General features: G+C 41.2%; 1 protein-coding gene across 3 annotated transcripts in view; it reads left to right on the top strand.

Moving 5' to 3' along the window:
- Positions 1-2,649: 2,649 nt before the first annotated feature.
- The window catches only part of ALDH1A2 (aldehyde dehydrogenase 1 family member A2), a 91,160-nt gene continuing 67,978 nt past the window's right edge, over positions 2,650-25,831 (top strand). The window contains exons 1-2 of one of the 3 annotated variants that reach the window (XM_014839447.3): positions 2,650-2,781; positions 3,072-3,270. In XM_014839447.3, coding sequence (XP_014694933.1) covers positions 3,154-3,270 — 117 coding nt within the window. In that variant the 5' untranslated portion in view covers positions 2,650-2,781; positions 3,072-3,153. Of the gene's footprint in view, positions 2,782-2,866; positions 2,993-3,071; positions 3,271-3,441; positions 3,813-25,831 lie in introns of those variants that run through there. The other 2 variants (XM_070500823.1, XM_070500831.1) reach the window with 2 other exon arrangements.

Here is a 25,831-nt window from a genome sequence, read left to right on the forward strand (position 1 = left end):
CCACAACGAAGAATACACAACTATGTACTGGGGGGCTTTGAGGAGAAAAAGGAAAAAATAAAATCTTTAAAAAAAAAAAAAAAAGTAAGTAATAGCAGAGTAGCCCTATGAGCAGAAACCAAGAAGATGCCCATTAAAGAACTAGTTAAAATTCACTGTTCTTTTCTGCTAGCTCTCGTCCCTCATCTTGAATGAAAGAGCTTTGACAAAAAAAGGCTGCAATCATGAGCTGAAGATGGGGGAAAATTTTTTTTTCAGAGGATGATTCCATCAAGAAACAAATTCTTAGAAATCTATGAATAGAAAAGTTTATGGTAAGAGATGAAGCAAGGGAAACCTAAAGTCAGGAAAAGAAAATGTTGGAAGTAGTCAACAGTGCCATAGGGAATATGCTTCGTCTTTTGCTCAAATCACTTAACAAAAATTCTTATGAAATAGTTACTATGTGCTTCAAGCTGTTTTAGGAATTGAGGAAGGCACGAGGGAAATAGAAGACGTGGTCGCCATGCTGATGACTTTCCTGTCTAATTGGAGAGGAACTCTTACACAAAAGAAGCCATAAGTGAACAATTCGAACCAGTATGCTGTCTGTCACTGTACTAGGCCTCTTGGTTATGTTTATGAGAAGACTCCAAAAGATCCTCTCTTTCCTGCTTGAGAAGAAGGGAATGTATTTGCTCTGCCTCACTGTGCAACAAATGCTAACAACCGAGCATATTGTTCCTTCCTCGGGAGAGATTTTCCAGCCATGGTGACAGAACTTGGGTTAGCAAGCAAGAGGTGGGTCAGGGTGAATAGGCCCGTCTTACGCTTTGAGAAGAACGTAAATCAATGGTTTCTAGTTTGTGATAGTCTTTCTCGGCAATATTCATTCATCAGTTCAATTTATACAGATTTCCCTTTTCTCTTCCTCAGAAGCTTTTGATGGCTTCCCAGTGTCTCAGGAATTAAGGTCATTACCACCTTGAGTCAACTGCCTTGTCAGCCTATGTGTTCCTCCTCCAGTCACACTGATGTCCACTATAGAGTATTCTCACATCTCTGTGCTTTGCTTTTGTGGACTCTCCTGCCTACACTGTCCTTCCCTCCCTTGTTGAAGCCTCGCCTTTCCTTAAAAGGCCCAACTCCAAAGTCACCTTCCCCAGTGAGCTCTTCTTTGATGGAGCACCCAGATCACGTAGCTGATGCTCTTTTGTAACCCTCCCCACAGCCTCTCACAGTCAGGGATCTGTCTCTCTCTGTGGGCGAGCGTTTCAAGCTCACTGACAGCAAGGGCTGTCCCTCTTGTTTGTAACCCAGCCTCTAGCATGGAGCCTTGCACTGGAAGGGGCCCAAAACACTTTCGAGGAATTGTTCCACGAGCATCATTGACTTCCCTTGCTGCTACCTTACCCTTCTCTCCCTAATAAACTCCAAGACCTTACTTTTCTATTCCTCAACTGTATCTCTAATTCACTAAGGCTTTAATAAAAGTGTGTCTCATAAACACATACTGTTACTAAAGCACAAGTTTGGGCCATAGAGATCCCTTGTGACTCAAAATTCCCCAACCACCGAAGCTAAGGTCCATAGTTTCTTCACTTAGGGAACCTTGAGTGAAACAATTCACTCAAGGAACCTTGGCTAGATACTTTGGGTTCTGAGAGGCCGCAAGTTATTGCTATAGCCCTAATGCTAAAATGAAAGATTTTTGTCTGTTCCTACTGTTGTTTAGCATGAAAGCCCTGAGGATTAAGCGGTTTTAGTTACTGTTAAGTATCTAAGGCAAGATCTTTTCTGGCTCACCCTTAATATCCAAAGAAACGGGGTTCTAAGGGGTCTGAAGACAGTGTTTAAGATGAGAATCAGTAGGCCCCTGTCAGGTTTACACCAGGAGTGAGGAGGGGAAATGACCTATAATGGTGTTTTCATCTGGACCTCAGATTTAGCCCACTGAGCCCAAAGCCCATTCTGGGATGGGGGTCCCTGGGTTCTTGATGACCTTCTATATGCTCACCTCTAGAGTCCCACAGACTAGAAGGCGGCTTCTTGGAGCTACAGAAACACTTAAATTAGGGAGTGTAGATGCGGAAGCTCAACCCTAAAGGGGCAGTTAAGTGAGGAGGTCAATGTCTGGCAGGATGGTAGCTGTTAACGTGAAGAACAACAGAAAAGCAAAACAAGTGTATCCACGTGTATTTTGGGGCGACGAAGGTAAGGGCTGGAAGGAGGGATCGAGCGGAAAGACTGGAGGGGCCAGTGAAACGTGCAGCTCCGAGGCGTACATGAGGACCAGGTCCACAGGCTCCGGACGGGCCGTCCCGGCCGGCAGAGGGCAGCAGCTGGGCGGGAGAAGCCTGGCGAGGGCTGCCCGGCGTCGACCGGCTCGCGGGGATACTCACTCCGTGTGGGGCGAGGGACTCGCACTCATCACTACCCGTCCCCGACCCTGCGGCCACCGCGCCCCTCGGGCCCCGTTACGGGGAGTGGCTGGGTGAGGGGGCGGGGCTCGCTGCGGAGGGCCTGGCCCTCTGCCCCGGGAAGGAGAGCGGAGGGGGCCCCCACCCCGAGTCCCCGGGAACGAGAGGGACGGGGTTTGGCGGGCCCCAGTACGCGGCTGGGAGGGGATCTCCGCGCTCGCTGCAGCATCGCCCGCCCCATCCTCGGCTGGACCCCTGGGCGCCCCGGGAGCCGTCCTCCAGGCCTCAGGCTTCTCCGCCGACACCCTGGCTGCTCGGGTTCCCGGCCAATCCCCGGCAGTTCGGCTTCCCAGGCCACGACTTGCGCCCGACAGCGGCCAAGGTGCGCCCCCGCCGACGCTTTCTGGAGTCGGGTCCAGCTCGCCGAGTCCCGCGCGGCAGCTTGGCGCTCGGGCCGTCGACGACAGCCGCGGCGTGGACGTGGGCTGGTCCCCGGGGCGCCGGGCGCACTTGACCGTGGGCGCCGAGCATCCGGGCGGCGCGGCGCGGGAGGCGAGCTTTATGTAAATCGGGGCTGCGCCCGGGCGTCCTAGGTAGGATGGACCAGCCCCCCGCGCCTCGGCCCTCACGTCCAATAAGAAAAGCCCCAGCTTGACACCTGCCTATATACAGGCGAGCGCGCCCCCAGCCCGCGGACCGCGCGCACAGCCCGCACAGCCCACGCCGCGGGCCAGCGAGACCTCGGCCCGCCACCATGACTTCCAGTAAGATCGAGATGCCCGGCGAGGTGAAGGCCGACCCCGCTGCCCTCATGGCGTCCCTGCACCTTTTGCCGTCGCCCACGCCCAACCTCGAAATCAAGTACACGAAGGTAAGGGACAGCCGTCTACAGAGACTTTCTAGAACCTTCCTTCCTTCCTCTCCGTCATCTGTTAGGGGGCGAGGGAGGCGGGATGGAGTCGGGGGCCGGGGTCTCCTGGGCCTGTCTGTCATCCCCGCGCAGCCGAGGGACGCCCCGTCCTTGGGGCTGAGGCTTGTGAAGTCCTGCCCGGGTCTGGGGACACCTCGGGGACTCGCCCCCACCTGAAGCTGAAGCGCCGCGCCGAGGGCTCGCCGTCAACGGCTCCTTCCCCGAACCGCATCTGCCGCCGCCTTCTGAGTCTGTTCTCCGGGTCCCCACTGCGGCGGGGAAGGTGTCGGCGCCGCGTGGACTCCTCGAATGGAGAAGCAGGGGACCGTGCAGTCGGGCTGTCGCTTCTTCCCGGCCCTCCGCCTTCGGGGGCCGCTCGGGGCTCGTCCCGCCCGGGTCCTCGCAGCCGGCACGGTGCGGAGCGGCTTTCCCGAAGGAATTGTCAAGGACGCAGCGCTGTGGCCGCCCTCGCAGATTTCCTGGAAACCTGGCTGCGGAGCACGGTAGATCCCATGTCAGCGTTTCATTCGGATTTTGTAGGCAGTGGCAGTTTTCCTGGAAAACTCGCAAACTCTTTAAATTTTGTGCAAATGAACGGGTTCGCCTTTGAACGGAAAAAAATTATTGTTTATAACGAACCCTGACATCTTGGGTTTGCCAGCAGGAATTTCTTTTCGTTGTTGGACCAAGGAAAAAAAGAATATGCGTTCGCCCCCTTAATGTAAATTGAATTTACTTTCTTTCTACAAATACGACATCGGAAAAATTTATTGATCACACACGGGGGCATTATAATGATATAGCATTTTCGTGGGGGAGAGGTAGATGGGGTTTAAAGTCGTGTTTCTTGGAGTTCATTTTACAATTCTCTTGTTTGATTTTCTATTCCTTTCAGTTGATTTTTATCTTAAACTTCTCCCGATTGACTTAAACACATACTGAGCACGTACAATATGGTTAAAGTTGTTTTCCATCATACTTATTACAAGATAAACTAAATTTTGTCGAGGAGTAAATTGTTTGGTTCTGGCTTAATGGTTGAAAGAGAAACTTTTTAAAACCCCACGTCAGAATATTGAGATTTTACTTGCATTGAGTTTTAGGATACAAATCAGGGTGATTCGTGTTTTGATTGCCGATTTAGGTGGATTTGGTGTACCTGTTAGCTTTTTTAGATGGTGTGACAAATTTTTGAAAGCCGTTTTAATGAGAAGTCGTTAGTGGTTACAGCCGTTTAGGCATTGTTTGCATAATAATTGTGGCAATGTGTTGCACGCCGGGTTTAGGAACAAGCTGGGAAAGCATGCAGCATAAAAGTTTTGTTTTATGAGGGTCTCTAACCTCTTCAGGCTCTCTTTTAAGGTCTTAAGATGCAAGATCCGCGAGGGAGAGAGGACCTAACCGTAGGCACTGGCATTGGGAAAGTCTAATTTTAGTCTTACTTTTGATTTGATTTTCCTCCCAGCCCTGGAAAGTTGTTTTCCGCATGTAGTAGGTATCTCGGAATTTAATTTGGAAGCTCTTCCAGTTCTCTTTTCTCTAAACACCCCCCTCTCTTTTTTCCCTCTTGTTCTCCCCCAGTAGGAAAGACAACTGATTTATAGCTAATTGAAGCCTTTAATGTGGGCTCTTTTAGCTCTGGGGGACTTTTATCCAGTATCCACTTTCCCACTTATTACAAAGAAAAACAATCAGAAATGAAATAATGGATTGTAACTTGATTCTTTAATTTGTGGGGAGGAGGCTCCTTATTTTTGGTTTGACAAACAACCCTCATAAACACTGAGTAATGCTGATCTAAAGGCAAGCTCTTTGCGCGAAACCTTGTAAAGTCAGGTATCTGAGAACGTTCGCGGCAGCTCTCCCCCTCGGCTCTTTAGGGAGACTTCTAAATTCTCCGGGACAAGCGTCGTGGGCAAGCAGCTTCTTTAACACGAACAGCAGAAGCTGCTCTTTTGGTAGCCGAGGGTAATGGATAATGATTTTTTACTTAAAAGGAAAATAAGATTAATGGAGAGGTTTTTAAGAAAATTCGCTTATGATCAGAAGTGAGGGAAATTATATCAGCAATTTTAAGCAGAAGAATGAACGAGGTAGAATAGACAGTCCTTTAGAACAGTGATACCACATTCATTAGGAATTTTTTAAAGGGTGATGGCTAAAAATAAAATTATTATGTTGGAGAGCTTGTCGAATAACGTCTGGGAAACAAATATAATATTTGTGTCAGAAAATGGTACCAGATGTAGACGGATCCTTCATCATTTTTGTCTTGTTAAACGAATACATCTTTAGTGAAGGATGCTATGATAGGATCTTTGAATATGATTTTGGGACCAACTTAAAGTCACAACTTATGTGTAAATGGTCATATTATGAGACTTTCAAGTAGCACGCGTTTAGAAAACTTTGCACTTGTGATCTTGTAGTTTTCTGTATTTTTCACCATTCTCTTTCTTCTTCTAAAAATATTTTACATTTTTTATAAAAGGGGAATGGGGGAGAGCGTTAGAAATAAAAGTTACTGCCTTTGTCTGTCAAAGGTTCAGTGAAAATGCTCCAGAACTAAAGTTCAATCCCCAAGGATGCTAAAAGGGCGAAACTTGAGGTTCTGTATCGACTTTCAGGCAGTTAGACTTAGTTTTAAAAATAAGCCTACCTCTCTGAAGTTCCAATACCCATTTTAGACTAATGATCAATGACAATACCGTCTGTGGAATATGTTATTTTTATTTCCCTAATACAGCAAGCTAGACACCAAGATTTAAAGATGGCTCTATATTAAGGAATATGTTTGGGAAAAAAAAAAAGACTGAGTTAGTCAAGAAAGAGTGATAACTCAACCAACATGAAGTAGCAAGGGGATCACTCTGGAGTGAGAGAATGTGTACTCTCCTTGCTTGTATCCTAAGGACACTGCTTAACAGCTAGCATAGGAGTCTGATTGCTTTTAGTTATGCTTTTATGAATTAAAGATTTTCTGAGTTGCTTCTGTTTGATCAGTCTGGTTTTTAGAATTCTGTATAGCTGAATATATTACAGGAGTACACACGTTGTAAAGTCAAGTCTAGCACTTTACCGATTGCCCTTAACTGCAGGGGAGATCTCTGCCAGATTCCCAGAAGGTCTTTCCTATTGGAAACTTTCCTATCCCACCCCTACCTTCTCTATTGTCTCAATCATCAATTCTGGCTCTACTAGTCCCTGCTTCCCCCGACCTCCCCACTACACACACACACACAAACACACACACACATTGTGCAGTCTCTCTGTTGATCACTTTTTCAGTGAGAGTTTATGCCCATAACCTACTGTAACACAAAGAGTTAAGTTTCCCTCCAGCATCTGATACTGTGGGTAGCCAGGACAGAGGGAAGAAGGGGACATTTAGGGAGTACTGACTTACTAAACCAGAAGAGAAAAAATAAAAGACAGTAAACTGAAAATTAGAGCTAACGTGCGTTGGGTAACTACTATTTATTTTATTTGTTCATTTAACAACCTTTTATTGAACATCTGCTGTGTTCTGGGGTCAATTTTGATTCGGTTTAAAAGATATTTGGATGGCCATGTTCCTAACAACGGTGCTTGCCACTATGCTAGCTGGGCTGTGGAAGTGTCCGCCTTCTGGCAGCTTAGGGTCTCATTAGAAAGACTGAGTGCCAAAAATTGGTTGTCAGCGTGGCGGCAGTTCAGTTGATCAATGTAATAATTACAGTAATGGTAATAATACTTATAATGCTGCTTACATTGTTTATATGGCCTAATGGTTTACCTAGCCCTTGCATATATATCTTATTTGATCCTTGCAAAACCTTTTAAAGGAGAGAGAGTAGAAAGAAGTAGTAATTGATAAGGAAGACCTTGGTCTTGACTTTTAAAAAATTGATAGAACTTTCCTCACCATACGCTTTGTTTTTTCTAACAGTTACATACTTTTTTTCTTTTTGAGAGAGAGAAAGAATTTAAATCTTTATTTTTTGTGTTGCTTCTGTTGCACACATGGAGAGACTATGAACTGGTCTACTCCTCTTAAGAAGGAGCTACCTTGTGGCTTTTGATTATCTGACGTTAAATTACTGTTTTTGATGTTTCTATGAGGGTTTTTTTTTAGGTCTGGGGCAAGATTCTTGCCTGTCTCAGGGATCATTTCTTAAAAGATGATGTGGATCTAGTGGCTTCCAACCCTCTAATCAAGATTGTCTGTCTTGATCATAAATTGTTAATCAAACTTCATGTTGATAGTGGACCTCAGGCTTTCAAAGAATGCTTTTTCATAATCGTACAGCTTTTTGATGTTTGTGTCATCTCCATATAGCCCAGGGAAGCTAAACAACCTCATCGTGGCACTTAAATTAGATCATTCTCCTGGGGTCCTGCCCCGATGCCTCCTACTATACGGGCTTACATTACCATATGGAATCATCGTTTGCTGAGGCACTTCTGTCCTTTATTTCCAGAAAATGAGGAGTGATAGTCTCTCTAGTTGGGGGTAGAATATTCTCTCCGAAGAGCCTGTTCTGTGAGGTCTGATTTACTTTAAGCCAGGCGTGCATATAAGTTCTCGCTGCATTAGACAAGCATGATGATCAAACCATGACCAAACCAAAAACATCTCAAATACCAATAGACACAGTTTTCTCTCAAGGCTTTCTCAGTTGGATGATGGAATACAAATACTGATGTATTCTTTTGTCTTTTTAATTATCTTAGTGACAGCTTGCAGGGGTCAGCGAACTACGGACTGTCTGCCTGATTTTGTAAATAAAGTTTTATTGGAACACAGCCACACCTATTCAATTACATATTGGCTGCGGCTGCTTTTGGACTACAATGGCAGAATCAGGTAGTTGCAACAGAGACCATATGGCCTACATTTTAGAGAAAGTTTACAAGCCCTTCACTTAGAAAAATAAAGTCTTGGGGTTAAAATAGGCCGTTGTTCAAATCTTGGTCAGATGTGTACTTATTAGCTGTGTGGGCAGTTAACATTTATTTATCACATGGTGCCAGGTATGGTGCCAGGTTATGGAGATGCAATAGTAAACAAGGTATGGATGGGGTCTCCTCCCAAGGAGTTTCTTCACTGAGTGCCAACTTCAACATCCATCAAAATTGAGATACTTGTTGTCAGGATTAAATGAGCAAGTTTCTGGAAGCAAGTGGCATATAATGACAATAGCCAAGGGCTAATTCTATTTCATATTGGTAAAGTGATGATTGCGTTCCAAATTAATGGAGACCCATTTTAAGAACGATCAGAACTGTATGATCAATAAAGTTTTACAAAATAGGCTGTTGTTTACTATTTTACTTATCCATAAGAATTTAATATTCCAGGTAACTATGGAATCCTTATATGTTTTCACTGGATTTTCATCAAATGGGATTCCTTGAGGTTTCCCTACCAAGATCTTATCTTTACTAAAAAGTCATTAAATCAGACAATTTCCCAGCGAGTATTTTAGTAATCATATTAGATGTCTGACACATGCCAAAATTCAGCATTAATATGCCTCAGTATACCCACTTGGCTGGGCCTAAATGTCAGATTGCAAGCTGCCATTTCTGATATTTTAAGTATTTTGGACAAAGATGTTGCTAAGTCATCGGTAGGTAAATCTGGGAAGTATGGCAGCATATGAGGACATTCTCAGAAGACAGATATCTTTTGAAAGTGGGAAGCTGTCTTAGTTTATATAGTTTAAAACCGAAAAGACATTCACTGGTCCTGAGTGCCCCATTTGGGGGCACTTCACCTTCCAGAAAGTAAAAGCCCCTTGCAGTGACTATTTTGAAAGCCCTCCTAACATTTCTTTAATTTCTTTATTCACTGTGACCAGTCATTTCAACTCCAGTCATTTCCCCTCAAACACTAAATCTAATGCACATGGAAGTGATTGCCATAATGTCACCTTGGTTAATTTTTAATTGTTTTTTCAGACATGTCTTTGAGCTCTATTCCATTTTACCTTTCAGATATATATTATCCAAAGTTGGAATTTCTCATCTCTGGCATTTCTCTATTGCTTGTTTGTCTGCCTTTCACATGGAGTTATGTTTAAATGGTTTCCCTTCAAAATCTTAACTCTTAATGAGTTTATTTACAGCAAGTGTCTGTTGTGTCACATGATTTCAACACTTTTCAGGCTTTGAAAATTCCAGTTGGAATAATTATTGGGTGCTTTCTCCATCTAGACTTTTGCTGGGCTGGCAACAAAACTTCCCTGGGGCTAAACAGGGGGTTTATTGACCTCTGGAGAATGTGGTTAAAGATTAGAATGTCTGTGAGTGAACATTCTAATTTGTATTGTAGAAGGAAGCTTTCCTTTTACTCCAGTTCAGCTCTGTTACCTCCAGAAGTGGTTATCTGCTCTGTTTCCTTTCCTCATCACAGTCTGACCTTTGGAGAGCCCAAGTAGCAGTTTCTTTATCCCCAGACCTCTGGAAAGATAAAACGATTGCCCAGTTGAAACTGGAAACACCTGTCTCTTATTTAGAAAGAATTTAGGATATCATGGATACCAAAACACTTTCCAATCTTGATCATAAAGTATAGGGGAAAAAATTCAAAATAATTAAAGATTATAATTTTATACATTTTTTCATGCATAATTGTCATTCATCTAGTCTAAACCTTCTGATTTCAAGTCTGATGACTCTTAGAGTTTTTTGCCCCAGGTCATTCCTAGGTATCTTTTAAAGGTTAAACTCAGTCAAAAAGTGGTATAAGTTGTGTGGCTCTTTCCACAGGTAGGATGAAACCTATCACCAGGTAAGTGGATCTGGTGAAATATTGTGGGTTTCGTAAGCCCACTAACAGGCAAAAATAACCTACTTCCTTGCTCCCCCACCAATACACACCCCAAATCTGTGGGCTGAGGTGTGTGTAATGATGGAGGATTTAGGGTGGCAAGAAGAGGGGAAATGAGAAGACCTCACCTGGGAAGACAACATTATGAAATGTCTATACAGATCTACAGAGGGTAACTTATAGTTTTAATTTCCTGGGTGTGAAAATTGGACTTCCTCACTGAATGCTTTTTGGGAGGAGATCAGGAATCAGTATGAGACTGTTTTCGTTAAATTCTCCAGCAAACGTGAAACCAGTGAATACTGCCTCATCTATATTTAGAATCTGATACCCAATCTACCAATATAACTTGATTTTCACAGGAAAGGTTATCTAATTGTGTTATCGCAGGGTCATTTTTATTTTTAACTGCAGCCAGATCTGCCCTTTTGCTTCCCTGAATTTATTCATTTGTTTATTCATTTGACATTTATTAGAGCCTCTTGTGTACAAAGCACTGTTAGTCACTGTCTGGCATGAAGAGATGCATAGATGTGGGCCCTGCCCTGAAAGGCTGGAGAGGGTTCCCGCTTGGGTGCAGACGTGCACACGGTGGTGTGGTGGTGGTGTGTGGTAGAAGATGCTAAATGCCTGAGATGAATGTGCTAAAGCGCTGTAGGATTCAGAAGGTGAAGAGATGTTTCAGGCTCAGCAGGTCAAAACACACTGTATTGTTAGACACACTAGACAGGAAATGAAATGTTTCAATCATACAGAAGAGTGTAGACAATAACACAATAAAAATGAGTATACCCATAACCAGATTTGTTAGTCTTAACATTTTGTGATATTTGCTTCTAATTTTTTCAAAGAAATCCATTGAAGCTCTCCCTTTGAACTCCCATTCCCCGCTCTTTCTCCCCCTTCCTCAGAGGCATTTATCTTTTTCACAGGTGTATGTATGCATACCTGGATATGTATTCATAGACAATATATGCTTTATGAATGTTTTCTGTTTTGCATGCTAAATCTTTTTATATAAATGGTACCATGATGGTATATCCTTTAATTTGCTTTGTTTGCTTAGCGTAATATTTTCAAGATTGACTCATGTCGTTAGATATACCTGCAGTTCACTCATTGTAATTGTTACATGCTATTCCATTCTTTGAACATATCACAATTTTTAATTCATTCTACTATTGACATTTAAGATACTTCCAGCATTTTGCTATTACAATAATGCTGCATAAAACATTCCTGAGCATATTTCCTATGTGCCTGGGTGAGAGACCTTCTAAGATATAGACTTAGAAGTGATACTGCTGGCTCATGGCGTATATGGGGCTACAACTTAACTAGCGATTGCCAAATTTCTGTCCGACATAGTTAGACGAGTTTCCACGGCCACCAGCAGTATGTCGGAGTCCTCACCTGTATTTGGAGTTCTCGTACTTAGTAAATTTCGCCAACCTGATGAGTGTGAAATGTTATCTCATTGCTGTTTTGATTTGCGTTTCATTGATTTCTTGTGAGCTTGGGCATCTTTTCATATGTCTATTGGCCATTTGGTTTTCTTCCTTTGTGAATTGGCTAGTATATCATTTGCTCATTTCTGTTTGTGTATGTGTGATTTTTACTGATTTGTAGCAATTTTTGTATATTCAGGATTATAATCCTGTGACAGTTATACACCATGAGAACATTTTCTTCCCCCTTGTGCTTTTTCTTCCTTCTCCTTCTTTTTTTGGTATAGTTGTCATATAGTTTTAAATGCCAATGGAGAAGAATTTTTCTTTTTTTTTCCTTTGTTTCATGCTTTTTGGTGTCTTGTTTAAGAAATCCATTCTTATTCCAGGTTTTTCCAGATATGCTTCTGTATAATCTTCTGAAAGTTTATTTTTATTATTAAAGATTTTACTTTTTGTGTTTGTGTCTTAATCCACCTGCAGTCGGTATTTGTTTATGTATAAGGACACAGATAAATCTTAAGGACAGGTGATGTAACTTAGAGGAAAGGCAACCAATATCAATGTGTAAAGAATTTTTCAAAGTTGTACTCTATGCGATTTGACCAGAATGTTTGGCTTTTCTCTTTTCTCCGTAATAGGACAATATCAGAAGCTAGTCCTTCGTTGGTGGATGATTTTAGTACATGTTTATGTCCTTAAACTAAGAACAATAGTGCATGCCATAAACCTGCCTTTAAGGGGTCATTGTACAAAACTCCAGGATAACGTGATCATTGTAACTTTTTCATGTCAAGACTGATTTCCCTACCTTTCTTACATTACTGCAACAGAATACGTGCTCAAACGTTAGCACGTGTGGTTTCTTCCTTTCTCTCACTCACACACACACCTCCGACTCATTTTTGAAGGGCCATCACCTGGTAAATAGATGAATTCTTCACTGTGTGCTGTTTTGTGTATAGGACTGGAGAAAAACTGGAGAGGTGACAGTTAAATAACGTGAAAAAGAATTTCTAATAGAAAGAACTTTCTCTTGAATAGCTAGTTCAGTACTGTGTTTTGTCTTGTTAGTTTAAAGAATTTAAATTAGTCCTTAGCACCAGGCTTCAAAATAACATTACTTTGTATTTTGTTAATGTTTTAACTTACTGTGTTTTAAACTGAAAGCTGGTGTTATACATTTATCTTTATCTTTGGGTTTCACAAGTTATTCGATCCATACGCATGTGCCTCTAATTCTAAGGAAGCTACTGAGGAAGAACTATTCTCCAACCTTAAAACGTAATCTGGCCTTCTGTGTTTATTACTCACGCAATACCTAACAGGGCTGGCCCCACACGTATTTTTTTAGGATGAACCTATGTTCTCTGAACAGCCATGTTGCTCGTTTGCACTACTCCTAAATGGTACAATTTTTGCCTTGTGTTACGTTTTACTGTGTAACTCCCTCCTCCTAAACTGTACCAGATTATAAACCCTTTTTCATCTTGGTGTTTCTGAAGCATCCAACTCAGTGTCTCACAATGTAAATGCTTAGGAAATGTTTGTTGAATGAATACTTGTTATATTTTATAATTAATAGCTACTAATAGCTACTCCCTTTATTAATAATACTACAATTTCCAAAGTGCTTTTCACATATAATTACATTTAATCACTGTGACAGTCCTACGGTGTGGATATTATATTAATATCCCCCATTTTATAAGCAAGAAAATCAAGCGTGTTCAAGTTAAATAATTTTTCCGGGCTCAGTAGTTGGTAGGTGGCAATTTCAGGACTTGAATGATCGTCTTCCTTCCCCGCTTATGACAACAAGAACAAGCATAAGAAGCACAGCAAAGACAGTCAAATTGGAACAATTTGCCTGAAGCTCTGCTGTGTTTTACAGGATAATCCCAAACCCAGTTTTCTGACTACAAATCCCGAGCTGAATTCTAGTTGGTATTGTCGTGGCTACCATTAGCAACAAGTTCAACCTGCCGTAAAGATGAGAGTATGCATTCAAACCAAAAAAAAAAGAAACGAAAAGAGAAGGTATTGACGTGCTCGCCCCTTTAGGTATGAGTGACCTGGGTAGGTGTGATTCTTTAGACGACGGTAAAGAACTGTTTCTGGATTCTCACTGGTTGGGTAGTCACACAGGGCCCTTAATAACACCTGTTTTTTTTTTTTTTCATTCAAAAAGTACTTTCTTTGTTATAGTTATTGAGATTCATTTGGGAGTGAGGATGGATGAGATTGTTGAAAGCAAGTCTGTTTCACCTTCTTTCTAATGCCTCCTCTCCCTCTTCAGGCCATCGTCTTGTGTAACTTGACTGTGACCTGTGTGGGAGAGACACTTGCTAGAAAGAGTTGGGTGGATGTATTGCACCTTGCCTTTTATGAGCAATCATTTCTCAGTAAGGCTTTATTAACTACTATTAGATCCGTTTCTTACGTGTAAGCTCAGTGGGGATGCGGAGTAGAGAATTAGAGAGTGTTCCCCAGAAATTCGTGCACTATCCAAACTTTAATAGAGTTTCAGTGACAGAGGGTGGTGGTGGTTGGGGAGCACGATTAATGTTTCATTGTAAATGGCTCAAAAATCCTATCTCAAGAAACTGCTAACAAGTGATCCCCTTTAAGCCAGATCTTATAGTCTCCAGATTTCTCTGTCTTCACTTTTAGGCAGAACACATTTCTCTTTCTCCTCTGCTTCCCAGTCAGACTTACCCCTTCTTGTCACCTTTTCCGTCTCCTTTTTAATTGTTACGCACTTGTGCTTCTCTTCTGCTTCCCTAAGTATTTCTCTCAGGACAGGCCCTGATGAGCCCCATTTCTTGGTTAGACTCATTTACCTGTTTTCCTAAAATCGTTAGTTATGCCTGGGAACCTTTGTAGTCAGCTTTTCCAGCTGTTGGCCTAAATGGCCCTTAGGGAGACCAGAAGCAATGAACCTGGAATAACCACATTTGACTTCCGCGAGCCCTCTTGAGAATTTAGTAATTACTTAATGGATTGAATTGGTGACATACACTGTTCCAGATAACAGCCTGGGTTGCATTAAATTAACCTTCACAAATGGGTATTTATTGGTGTACTTTTAAAAGACTACATGTGTTGGCTGTAATTGCTCTTCCGTGTTTCTCCACGCTGCTAGGTATTTGTACTGGGTGAAAAATTTCTCAGATTAGAGCCTGGGTGGTAGTTCTAGCCATTTAGTGATGTGTGTCATTGTGTTCAGCACATTGAGCATAAATCCTGTCTTGTAAACAGCAGGGAGACTAATGAGGTTTGCCCACATTCTGGTATCATTACCAGGAATTCCAGCAGAGAAAAAGAGAAGGCTTCGAAACGAAGTACACAAGACAGAGGGATTTTTGGAACTCTTGATCTGAATTAAGGAGAGAGATTTCTGCTGAACATTTAGTACAGACGTATGTACAGATATGGGTACATAAACTCCAATTAGCTAAAAAAGAAACCAAACATTTGCTTTTAATGACTACTTGCACAGTCACTAACTTAGCTCTACAGAGAGCTAATGAGGGGCTTATTTATGAGTGTCTCTAATTGTGAGTGGTATAAAGGGGACAGCTATTGAAATAGCGCAGCTGTTAAAATGATAGCATGCTTTTTACTTTCTTGGAACTCTTCAACATTTCAGCCAACTAGAATTTCAGACCAATTTTAGTCTTAGAATTTTTGGAGGGATGCTGCTGTTATTTTTATAGTGAAAAATGACTTCTGAACACACCAGATCTCTTGCAAGAGGCCTTTCAAATGTGGTTTTTTAGGTTTATTTCAAATCTGTGTTTTTATTATTACTGTTAAATAACTTGCGTGTTTTATAATGTCCCATCAGGGATACAAGTGTTGTTTAGCGCCTAGACTAGTTTTCTTCCTGGATTTGAGTTTTCGTGAAAGCTGGTATCATGGCAGCCTTGACACAAAGTGTGGTGCACACATCGTTGTGTTTGAATAAATGAGTGAATGAATTAATACTAGAAAATAAAATTATCTGGTTCCATTTGCCGAGTTACTAGGAGACAAAATGCCAGGACTAGAAACTGAATTCCAGGGCCTAGTGTTTTGAAATGAGTAGCTTTCTTCCTTTGAAGAAAGCGTGCGCGTGCACACACACACACACACACAGTCTTTAGGATGGAAAACTCCCCTCTTCCGTTCCTTCCCACTCACTTACCTCTTCTGAAGTGTAAACCCCTAAGGGTGCACTGTAGAGTAGTGAACAAGGCTGTGGTCTGGGCATTAGAAGACCACTGTTCCGGTCCCAGTTCTGCCACTGATGTGTGCTCATGTAACAGTTCCTTGTACGTGTAGGCACACAAAAAATGTTCATTGAATTAATGAACGAACAAATTGCTTGATCACTCATTGAGTACTTCCTTCTGTATTAGGCTCTGGGGATATGAAAATGCCTTGTGATACTGGGTAAGTTACTTAAATTCCTAGACGTCGGTTTTAGTACTTCTAAAATGACAGTGTGGAATGAGATGCTTGTTTATTAATCCACTTACTTATGAAAAGGACTGGCTTAGAAGTGCTATGAGATTTCTTTACCCCGCCCTGACTCTTCAGAACGCTTTAATTTCCTGGGCCCAAACCTGGCATTATGAGGCTCAGAAGAAAAATGCTGAACTTGTTCACACGTCTAGTTGTTGTCTTTCTGGGACCCAAAATTTTCACTCAAAACAATCTTGTTTAAAATATTTTCCCAAGGATGTCCTTATAATTACAGAGAGTAGTCGACAGAAATCTGTGTTAATGATTCTCCTTATATAAGTGAGTGATTTGCAGTGTCATAAAGATCCACTGGAAATCAAAATTTTTGTTCACTGAAGACTTACAGGACTAGAAATTAAAGCAATAACTCCCAAGAGAAATAGCCCTTTAAATCTTAGAGAAAATGGATTTTAATACTTGGTAATGGTGGTAGAAAGAAAAGGTTTGTTGGCACTTTTCCTCCAAACCATTTCAGCTGCTTTTCTGTCGGCCTAAGCTCGTGAAAACCATGGTGGGTCGGGTGAACTCTGTGGAGAGGGAACTTGTCAGGAGCTTAGGGCTTTTCACTTGAGTCTAATAGAGACTTAGCACTTTGCAGGTCAGTGCCACTGCTATTTGTCTCTGACCTAAGAGATCTGCAGTTCTTCACATCAAAACCACATCTTGCTGAGCAGAGATCAAACGCAGGAAGGTAAGGATTCTGCCAGTGATTTATCATGCCAGGGAGAGTGATCAGGCCAGATGGGGCCACTGCAAATGAAGTTGACATTCTGGCAGTTTCTCATATAGGTCTCACATGTAGTTATGGCTAGTTTTTCTTGTAGAGGAATTCCGGGTCAAGTGGCAGCTTTCAGTGGCATTTCTTAGCAAGACTTACCTCCAACATGAGGTTTGTTTCAAAATCAAGTCCTAGCAAGATTTTTCTAATGTTTTATTTAACTGGCAAATGGGGATTTCTTGACCAAATATTTGAAGGTTAATTTGAACTTTTCATTTGATGTCTCCTTTCCTCATTTTTCCTTTTCCAGGAAGGTGCCTATTAAAAAAAAGAAAAGAAAAAGAAAAATTAAGATGCTTTGAGGTCTAGAAAAAACCTTTCCTCCTAAATATTAGATATAACTTTAAGGTAATGAAATTGACTATAAACTGTGCACACTTAGGCTTGTTAGTTCAGCTTCACATTCATTAACTCAGAGACTTTAGGAATGAATTCCTGCAAATATTACCATCCAGTGCTGGGCTGGGGGAATGCATCCCATAGACCTTTTTGCATATTTGTGATCACCAAGAACAAAGAGGGAGAATTTAATCATTTAAGTATAAAATAGGTATAATTATGTTTGAAAGTATTTGCTAAGATTTGAGTCAACGGCAAGAATTTTAATTGAAAGAAAAAATTCAATAATCCCTCTCTTCATTTAACCATGTATGTCAACAGATACATGAAAATGATTGTGCTGCATAAAATTCAACTTACTTTTTGTTTACACTCACAAGCGAATGTTGAGTCTCCCGTGGAGAAATCACTCATTGGTTGGTTCAAAGGCCTCTTCAACCTTAGGCTACGCACTGTTCCTGGCCCTCTGCCCAGGATGTTTGCCTTGTATCCTCAGTGGAAGATGATATTGATGTTTAAATGTAGTAGTTCATGCCATTAACTTCTAATTCAATGGAAGATACCAGTTGTCCCTTTTGTGTTTTGCTTTTTCTTAATGAGGAAAATTACCATAAACAGAATGGACTTGGTGGTTAGAACCAGGTCTCATCCTGTAGTCAAAGTTCACTTGATTCCCTGAGGTATCAGTTTATCTGTTCATAAACTGGGAATTATTATCCTGACTGATGAAGTACTTCAGTTCTGCAAGGAGCAAGTTTAAGTTATAACAATGAAATGGAATTTCTCCTAGTATTCACTTGGCATCCTTGGAATGTGTACAATATCCATGAAAACCTGATAAGATTACCAGATAAAATATAGTGCATCTAGTTAAATTTGAATTTTAGGTAAATAATGAATACTTTTTAAATATAAGTGTGTCCCATGATTTGCCAGTGATTTGGGACATACTTATACTGAAATTTAACTCATTGTTTTTCTGTAATTCATATTGAACTGGGCATCCTGTATTTTTACTTGCTAAAACTGGCAGTCCTAACCCGTTATGCACATGGTTTGTGATTTTTATCTGTGACCAGCAAATAAACATAATTTTAATGTAAAATTAATTGGCAATAAAATCAAAGACCAAAGGAATCCTTTAAAATTATTGCACTCAAATACTGAAGAAGAGTGAAGTAGACAGACTTTCTTTTTTAACCCTAGCAAATACTATGAATAAATAAGGCAACTAGGCCCATTGCAAAGACAGCTTAATCTCCTAAATGAATCCCTCCAGCCTTTTAATTCAAAATCATACAAACAAAAACATTGAGATAAGCTGGGTGCTTTTTCAAATGGGGACCCCTGTGGCTTTGAAAATAAACACTTCAGCCTCCTTCCCCCCACCCCCAACACCCACGCTCACACTCGCTAGCCTTTCTGATGTCTTCTATTTGCAAATGAACAGGCTGAATTCTGAGAAAGTCAGAATACTAATTGAACCTAGGGAAGATAGGCAAAGGAACATTTGTTTCCAAGCAGAAGACAAAAAGAAACATGTTATGACTTGCTTTCTCAAGACTGACAGGAGGATGGTAAAGCCCTTCCCAGTTTCCTCTTCTCAGAGCACATTCCCACCCGCCTGCTAAGACCCTCTCAGGGCCAGGCAGCCCTAGTAAGTTTGAACCAGCCGGCCTTAGCCTGTCTCTGTGGCAGACTCAGAAAACAGTAGCAATCAGAAATTCTGGGAGACCAGTTAATGCGTTGGATAGCCTTCACTATCTTTACCTTCTTCCAGCTTCCTTTTCCCCTTTGTGTCTCTGATGGTTTGGCAAAGGGGTCTTAGTTACTAGCAATAGAAAAGAATAAGTGAATGAAGAAACAAACACACACAGAACAAGGAGTGACTAGCTTCTTAAGAGCACTGATAAATTGCCTTAAATTGATTGTTTACATTCAGTTGAATCAGAATCAACTAAAAGTTTGAATGCATGCTATGCCAGGCTTTTCAATAATCCAGTACTTTATTTAATTCTTACAACCTCTGGATGGGGAGGTTTTATTGTCTTATTATACAGATGAGAAAAATCGAGCCATAGAAAGTTTAAATGACACACCTAAGTCACGCCATCTAGTAATCTTTATGCACATAGGAATTCCACCCATTAAGAAATCATGTGAGAACAGTGGGGAGGCAGAACTTGATCTTCGGACACCTTTGTCTATTTTTGTGGTTAAAGAAAACCAAAAAGACCTCCGTGCGATTCAGCTTCGGTGCTAGTCCCACCTGGTGGTAGAGCTAAGGGAGACGGGGAAAATTAGGCAGTGTAGGTCTGTGGTGGACACATCCTGCCATAACCTCTGGAATTCTGAATCCAATGAAATACTAGGACTGCCCTAATCTGTATCTCAGGTCCCTGAATTACCCCCAAGCCCTTGAATCTGAGTGATCCACGCAACCTTATTCTGGGAAAGAGACAAGCAGCTCCCCCTCACTGGCCCCAGTTCATTTGGATCCAGCCTTGTCCCCACAAGGCTAGCCAAACTGAACTGTCCTCTGGGGAACGTGACTAATGACCTTTTGTCTCTGTACTCTCATCAGTGTCCTTTCACTTTCAGAAAGAGACCTTGAGGATAGATGGTTATGTGAGAAGCTGGGTAGATCTTTGCTACCTAATGACTAATGTCCTAACTTATTTCTGTTTACAACAGTAACACAATTTGTGTAATCATTGCATGTTTGTGTGATGTGTTAGGCATGCAACATTTATTTTCAAATACTCTGGCACAATCACTTTAGATTAACATTTTAAAGCTGTTAGAAAACGTTGCCTCTAGTTTCTCCTTTCTTTTGGCTTGTGCCCTCTGCAGACTTTGAAAGTCTAGTTTGCAGTTTTTCTGGGTGAAAGCTTTCCTTGTTTCTGCTTTTCAACCTAGGATTCAGGATAAGTGGGGTTCAGAGCATACAGCGTGGGCCCATTATTTAAAACTTTTAATTGATTTAAAATTAGAATTGATAAATTAGTCCTTGTCAAAGCAAGCTTTGTAAGACCACACTTTTTGCCAGTAAAAGATGACACCTATTGAACAAAGGCCATGCCTCTATAATATCAAAACATTGACTTTAAAGTGAAAAATGCAATCAATCATCTAGGTGTTTTCCTATACAATACCATTTGGGTGTTTTTTCACTTTTTAGGCAGATGTTTTGGCGTGAAGCCAAGCAAAGAATGGAAGTCAACAGAACCACTTTTGCTCTAGCTACCTAGATATTTCAACAGGAAGGTTCTCCCCCATAAATGATTTGAACACTTGCTTCATTATTTTACTTTAGATAGGAAGCCTCTTAATTGGAAGTAAAAGAAGATGGGGATTTTTTGCATTAAAGTTAAAAATACCTTTATTACCTTTGATTGTAATATTCAAAGACTGCCAGCTTTGCAGAGTAGCATACTCAGGTGCTCATCGATAGAATTGTTTCTAACAATAGAACTGCAATTTTACATGGTTGAATGATAGCGCCGTCTGTTGTTTGTTGTGTATAAATCTCTTTAAAGTATATCAAGTAGCAACAGTGGCGCGATCACGTAAAAGGAGATAACTAACATATGACAAATGCTCAAACTCTTTCTTTGTGCTGCTTAATTAAAAGTAATTGAACTTTTTCCTATAAATAGATCAGTCTGGTTATCGATTTGCTATCTGGTACTCTTCTTTGATGAACCAAAGGCAGTTTAGTGGCAGGCTGAGTAAAAGGCAACTCTCCAAGGCACAGTCCACTGCAGGGTTTCATACAAATCGTTTGAAGCATTTACTATTAAAAAAACAAAACATTTTATTACTGAAATAAAACATGGCAGCTTTATGTTAAAGATTCACTGAAGATAGGAAATTATTTACACCTAACTCCTATTAATGCCTGCTGCTTTGAGAATTCCTCAGGGTTTAGATTCCTCAATTAGAAAGTTCATGGCGGCCTCTCTGTATTGTCATGGCCACTTTGCTGTGGGCTGAAAAGCAGTAAGTCTCGTTTGTCCTGGGTCATCTTCCTGCTCCGGAAGTGGCCAAGTGACGTGGCTTGGCTTGCATGGCGAAGCTTCACTGTTTTGTCATCTTTATCTAAGTAACTGCTGAGATTTAGAAAACAACTTAAAGCAACTTTTAGATGAATCGGATCCCTGTTGACAGCCAGTCTGAATTCCTTGTTCCGTTTTCACTTCTTTCCCCAGTAACATAATTTGTTATATCTTTGAAACACTGCATGTTAGGATGTACAGGAAACCAAATGAAGCCAGGAGACCTTTCTTCAAGGAACTTAGAAAGGGGAGAAACTTCCATTTTAGCCAGCTAAGCCTTAGCCACATTCACATTTTATCTCACTTAATTGTACAACAGCTCTGAAAGGTAGATAAGCCTTATTTCTGTTTTTACAGAGAAGGAAACAAAGCTCAAAGAGTTTGAGAGTCTATTTAAGATCGGTCAGGATTACGCAAGTGGTAAAAGGCAGACTGGTATTTGAATGGAGATCTTTCAACTCTGGTACCTCTCTTCTAGTTTGGTCTATAAGGAAGATACAGGAATACATGCAAGATTAATCATCTCCATCCTTGATGAATTTCCTGATTTCTCTACTTTGTTTTATATACATACACACAGACTTCATAACCATTAACCATCATGATTGACTAAATTAAGCAACTTCAGTCCCTATACTTGTCTTGGGGAGAACGGACTTGCAAGTTACTTTGTTATCCTGATAGTCTCTTTTGAAAGAAAGAAAATTGCATAAGCCAGCCCAATCACCTTGAATTGGCTTTCAAGAAGTCCACCTTTATGATCTTTACTGTTTTAACCCAGAAACACAAGCATGTGCTCCATTCATATTTCAGACCACCTCTCTTGGACGCGCTGAGACGTGTGTTCCTTTCAGGTTTGGGAAGGGACACTTCTGTTTGGCAGAAAGCCTTCATTGCAGTGGAGTATTGTTCCTGTTAGCATTCTTAAAGGCATTCCACCAAGAAGAGAATAAAATTTCTGAGATGGGGAAATATATGACACTTCCTTCCCAGGTGCTCAGAATCTAGGAAGCTATGAAATATTTACGGAAGGAAATTGTTCTTACAGATCTTTTTGAAATGCCTTTGTGGAGTGTCTCTAATAATATGCCATTATGAATTTTCATTTTAATTCTTTTAGCTGGGAGAAGTACCTGTGAGCCAAACAGCTGTGACTGTTTTATAAAGACTTTGGCATGTGATGCCCTTTTCTTAGCCTTGGATACCTGGATTCTATAGAGAAAGGAACATATGAAAAAAGAATCACTTTGATGCAGTGAAATTGTAACCAGCTCCTAATTCAGTCAAGGTTGGCCATTCCATCTTCCTCTGCTCATCCAAAACCAACCATCCTGTGAGAAGTCGTTAGGTAGGGATTGGTTTTGAAGCCCCCTTCCTGGATATTCAGATATAGCCCTGTGGTTGTTAGAGTGCAAAAATGTTCTTTGCTAAGCCTAGGAAGACAGTTTCCTATCTGAGGATCACAATAGTCTGACTGCTGTCTGTCCTCTGGCAGAAGTTTCTACTTCTGCACCTGGGGAGACTGCAGAAAATGTCCCAGGACTTCATCCCTAAGCAGAGTCACATTAGGAATATAAATCACCACCGTTTCCCTGACACATTTTGCTTTCAAGAAAGGAAATGAAAAATTATTTTGCTGTCACTTGTGTGGATTTGCTGAAGAAAAATGGGACTCAAGCAAGATTCCTCATGCTGAATAATTTTTGAAGAGACATTGTGAAAGAGATGTAGTGAATATTGCTCAGATTCCCCGGTCACCCATCAAATCGGCTTTCTAAAGAAACATCAACAAAAGTTAAATTTAGAAAAAGCACCACAATGGGAATTGGAAAATAGGGATTTCAGTCTCAACTCTGCCGCTAATGGGATGTGTGACCTCCGGCAAGTCATTGGACTTCTTCTGATACATTTTGGGGGGGAAGGCGGGCAGTTCCCAGTTGTTCTTGGTGATGACTTTGAATAGGTTTTAAAATGCTTGTTGTAGGACTCTTTTCCACCTAAATTTCACTTTGTCAGGCGTTCCAGGTTTCAGATCACTCAAGAGAACTCCACTGTTATGGGCCAGTGCCCCAGAGAAAAGTGGTCCTTTTTGAACCACCTTCATTCTAAAGGGTTTTAAAGGGTTTTAGCAACATACTGTGGTCCTGCAGTCTTTTTAGGTGAGTAAATAACTCCATCGTCTTGGCGGTGTCTGTCTGGTATATTGGTTGTGTGTTCAAGCTGCACATATTTGGAAAAGGAGGCAGTCACTTTTGAACCCGGAGGATGGACCCTGCTGTGGGCACGGAGATGTGTTATTCAAAAGATTATGAAACCAACCTGCGCTTAGGGAAGGAACAAGACAAACCTACAGTGTCACAGGACTTCTGGTAAACTTTCATATTGAGCGCCCACTGGTGGCCACATGTGTTCTTTATCCAGTACCTCAGATGTACAGAGTTCTAGGAGTAGGAAGTCCTTAGGGTTGCCATCTTCCATTCAATTGGTAGTAGCTTTCTAAAGTGCCATGTTGGAAGGTATTCAGAAGTTTAACCAAAAGTGTCATAAGCAATTATCAATGTCTGTCAAGGGGGCTGGACAGAAGATTTGTATCACAGGTGCCATAGTCTAGCCTGTCTTTGGTCACCAGGTCTGGTACTGTCATGGATAAACTGAGGGCTGAGGAAACCGGGAGACTTGCTGGACATTTAGTGTGAAACCAAGACCAGAACACAAGCACTTCACCACCTCTTCATTTTTCTGCTGTAGAAGAAAATAAGACTGTTAAAGTGGTTACCCCATGTAAATAAGCCCCCAGGCATAGTCAACATAAATAGTAAATTGTCAAGTGGCCACACTGCGTAAGTGCTAGTGGTCGAATGAGGAGACTGCAATTCCAGTTTGCCGTTCCAGGCTTCAGATCACTTAAGAGAACTCCAGTGTTATGGTCCAGTGCCCCAGAGAAAAGTGGTTCATTTTGAACCACCTTCATTCCAAAGGTTTTAGCAAGGTACTGTGGTCCTGCAATCTTTTTAGGTAAATCAGTGACTCCATTGTCTTGGTGGTCAGGTGTCTATCCAAAACCAGGTTCTGGATGAAAACAGGTTGTCTTAACCTCAATTCAGACAAGAAAGAGTAGGAAGCATACAGTATTCGTGGGATGGTATTCAATGCAGATTGAGGGCCCAGCTTCTCTCGATAGATGAAAATCGTTCTAGAATTCCAAGAACTTTGACTCCTGAAATTCAGAACGTACATTGTTTTGCTTTTTGTTGGAAGAAAGTATTTGCTTCTTATGTAATAAAAATACATATCAGACATTTATTGAACAACTGCTACTTCACTTTTTCCTTTTCTGGGTACTAGAGATGCAGAAATAAAGAAGGTGTAGTGACATCGCATGAGTCCTTATGGAGCAAACGATCTAGTGAGGGACGTAGGTAAACTGTTAGCGGACAGTATAGCATGTAGGCAGAAGTCAGGTCAGAGGTCCAGCAGTTAGCTCTGTCTGACAGGATTTGGGAAGGCTTTACTAAGGGGTTGTATTTGAACTCAGTTTTGAAGGATGACTAAGATTCTGCTGTTTTGTCAGCTGAATAAGGGAGGGAAGCACAGCATGTTCAAAGATCTTTATTAAAGTTTCTAGCATATTATAAATTGGTGTGGTTTTAGGATAGTGGGGGAAAGGGAGGAGGAAATATGGTGTTGTTTTGTCTCTGTGTGTTTTTCGTTTACATAAATGGTATTGTGCTCTGGACGTTGTTCTGGCTTAGAAACTTGGTGAGGAGTGGCCAGCGGTGAGACTAGAAAGGTTGATTGGGACCAGATTATGAAGGAACCTATCTCTTGGGGAGAAACATGTTTAATTAATCATTGTGACAGTGCAAATGGCACTTCAAGGTTATGCGGCAGTGAACGAAATTGAGCGAGGGCACTAGTCTCTTACACATGCCAGTATCGAGGACTGCGAGGTAAAGGTAGCTTCTGAGTCCCAGCTTTACTCCATTCCTAGCGGTGGGCAAGTTTCTTCACATCTCAGAGCTTCAACTTGCTCGTCTATAAACAAGGATAATAATGGGGCCCAGCTTATATAATAATTTTGGGGATTAAATGAGTTTTTACATGTAAAGTGTCTGAAATAGTGCTTCGAACATAGTAAGCACTCAGATGTTAACTTTTATTATTCCCCCGACTGATTTCATTTTTAATTCTGACTTTACAGTAAATGTCCTAATTATATTCTTTCTATTGCCTTTGGCCTAACTGAACACAGATCTTTAATTTAAAGTTGTAGTTTAGCGGAGAAGAGCGGAGAAAACCAGTAACGTTGAGAGGAATGGAAGCGCTCTGTACTTAGCTGCAGGAGACTAGGTCTAAGTTTTTGCCCCACAAATTATTTGCCGTCTAAACCTGCCCTTGTAACATAGACCTTAGTCTGTTCATCTGGAAGGACAATACCTACATCACAGATTTCTTATATAGATTAAATGAAATAGTGAAAATGCTCAGTATGTGAGGGGCACCAAATAATGTTAATAATCTAAATTATTTATCGAATGCGTGTCGTCCACGTACTTAGGATTAAAACAAATTCCTG

The sequence above is a fragment of the Equus asinus genome, chromosome 2 (genome assembly GCF_041296235.1).
Source record: "Equus asinus isolate D_3611 breed Donkey chromosome 2, EquAss-T2T_v2, whole genome shotgun sequence".
In the NCBI taxonomy this organism is placed as follows: Eukaryota; Metazoa; Chordata; class Mammalia; order Perissodactyla; family Equidae; genus Equus; species Equus asinus.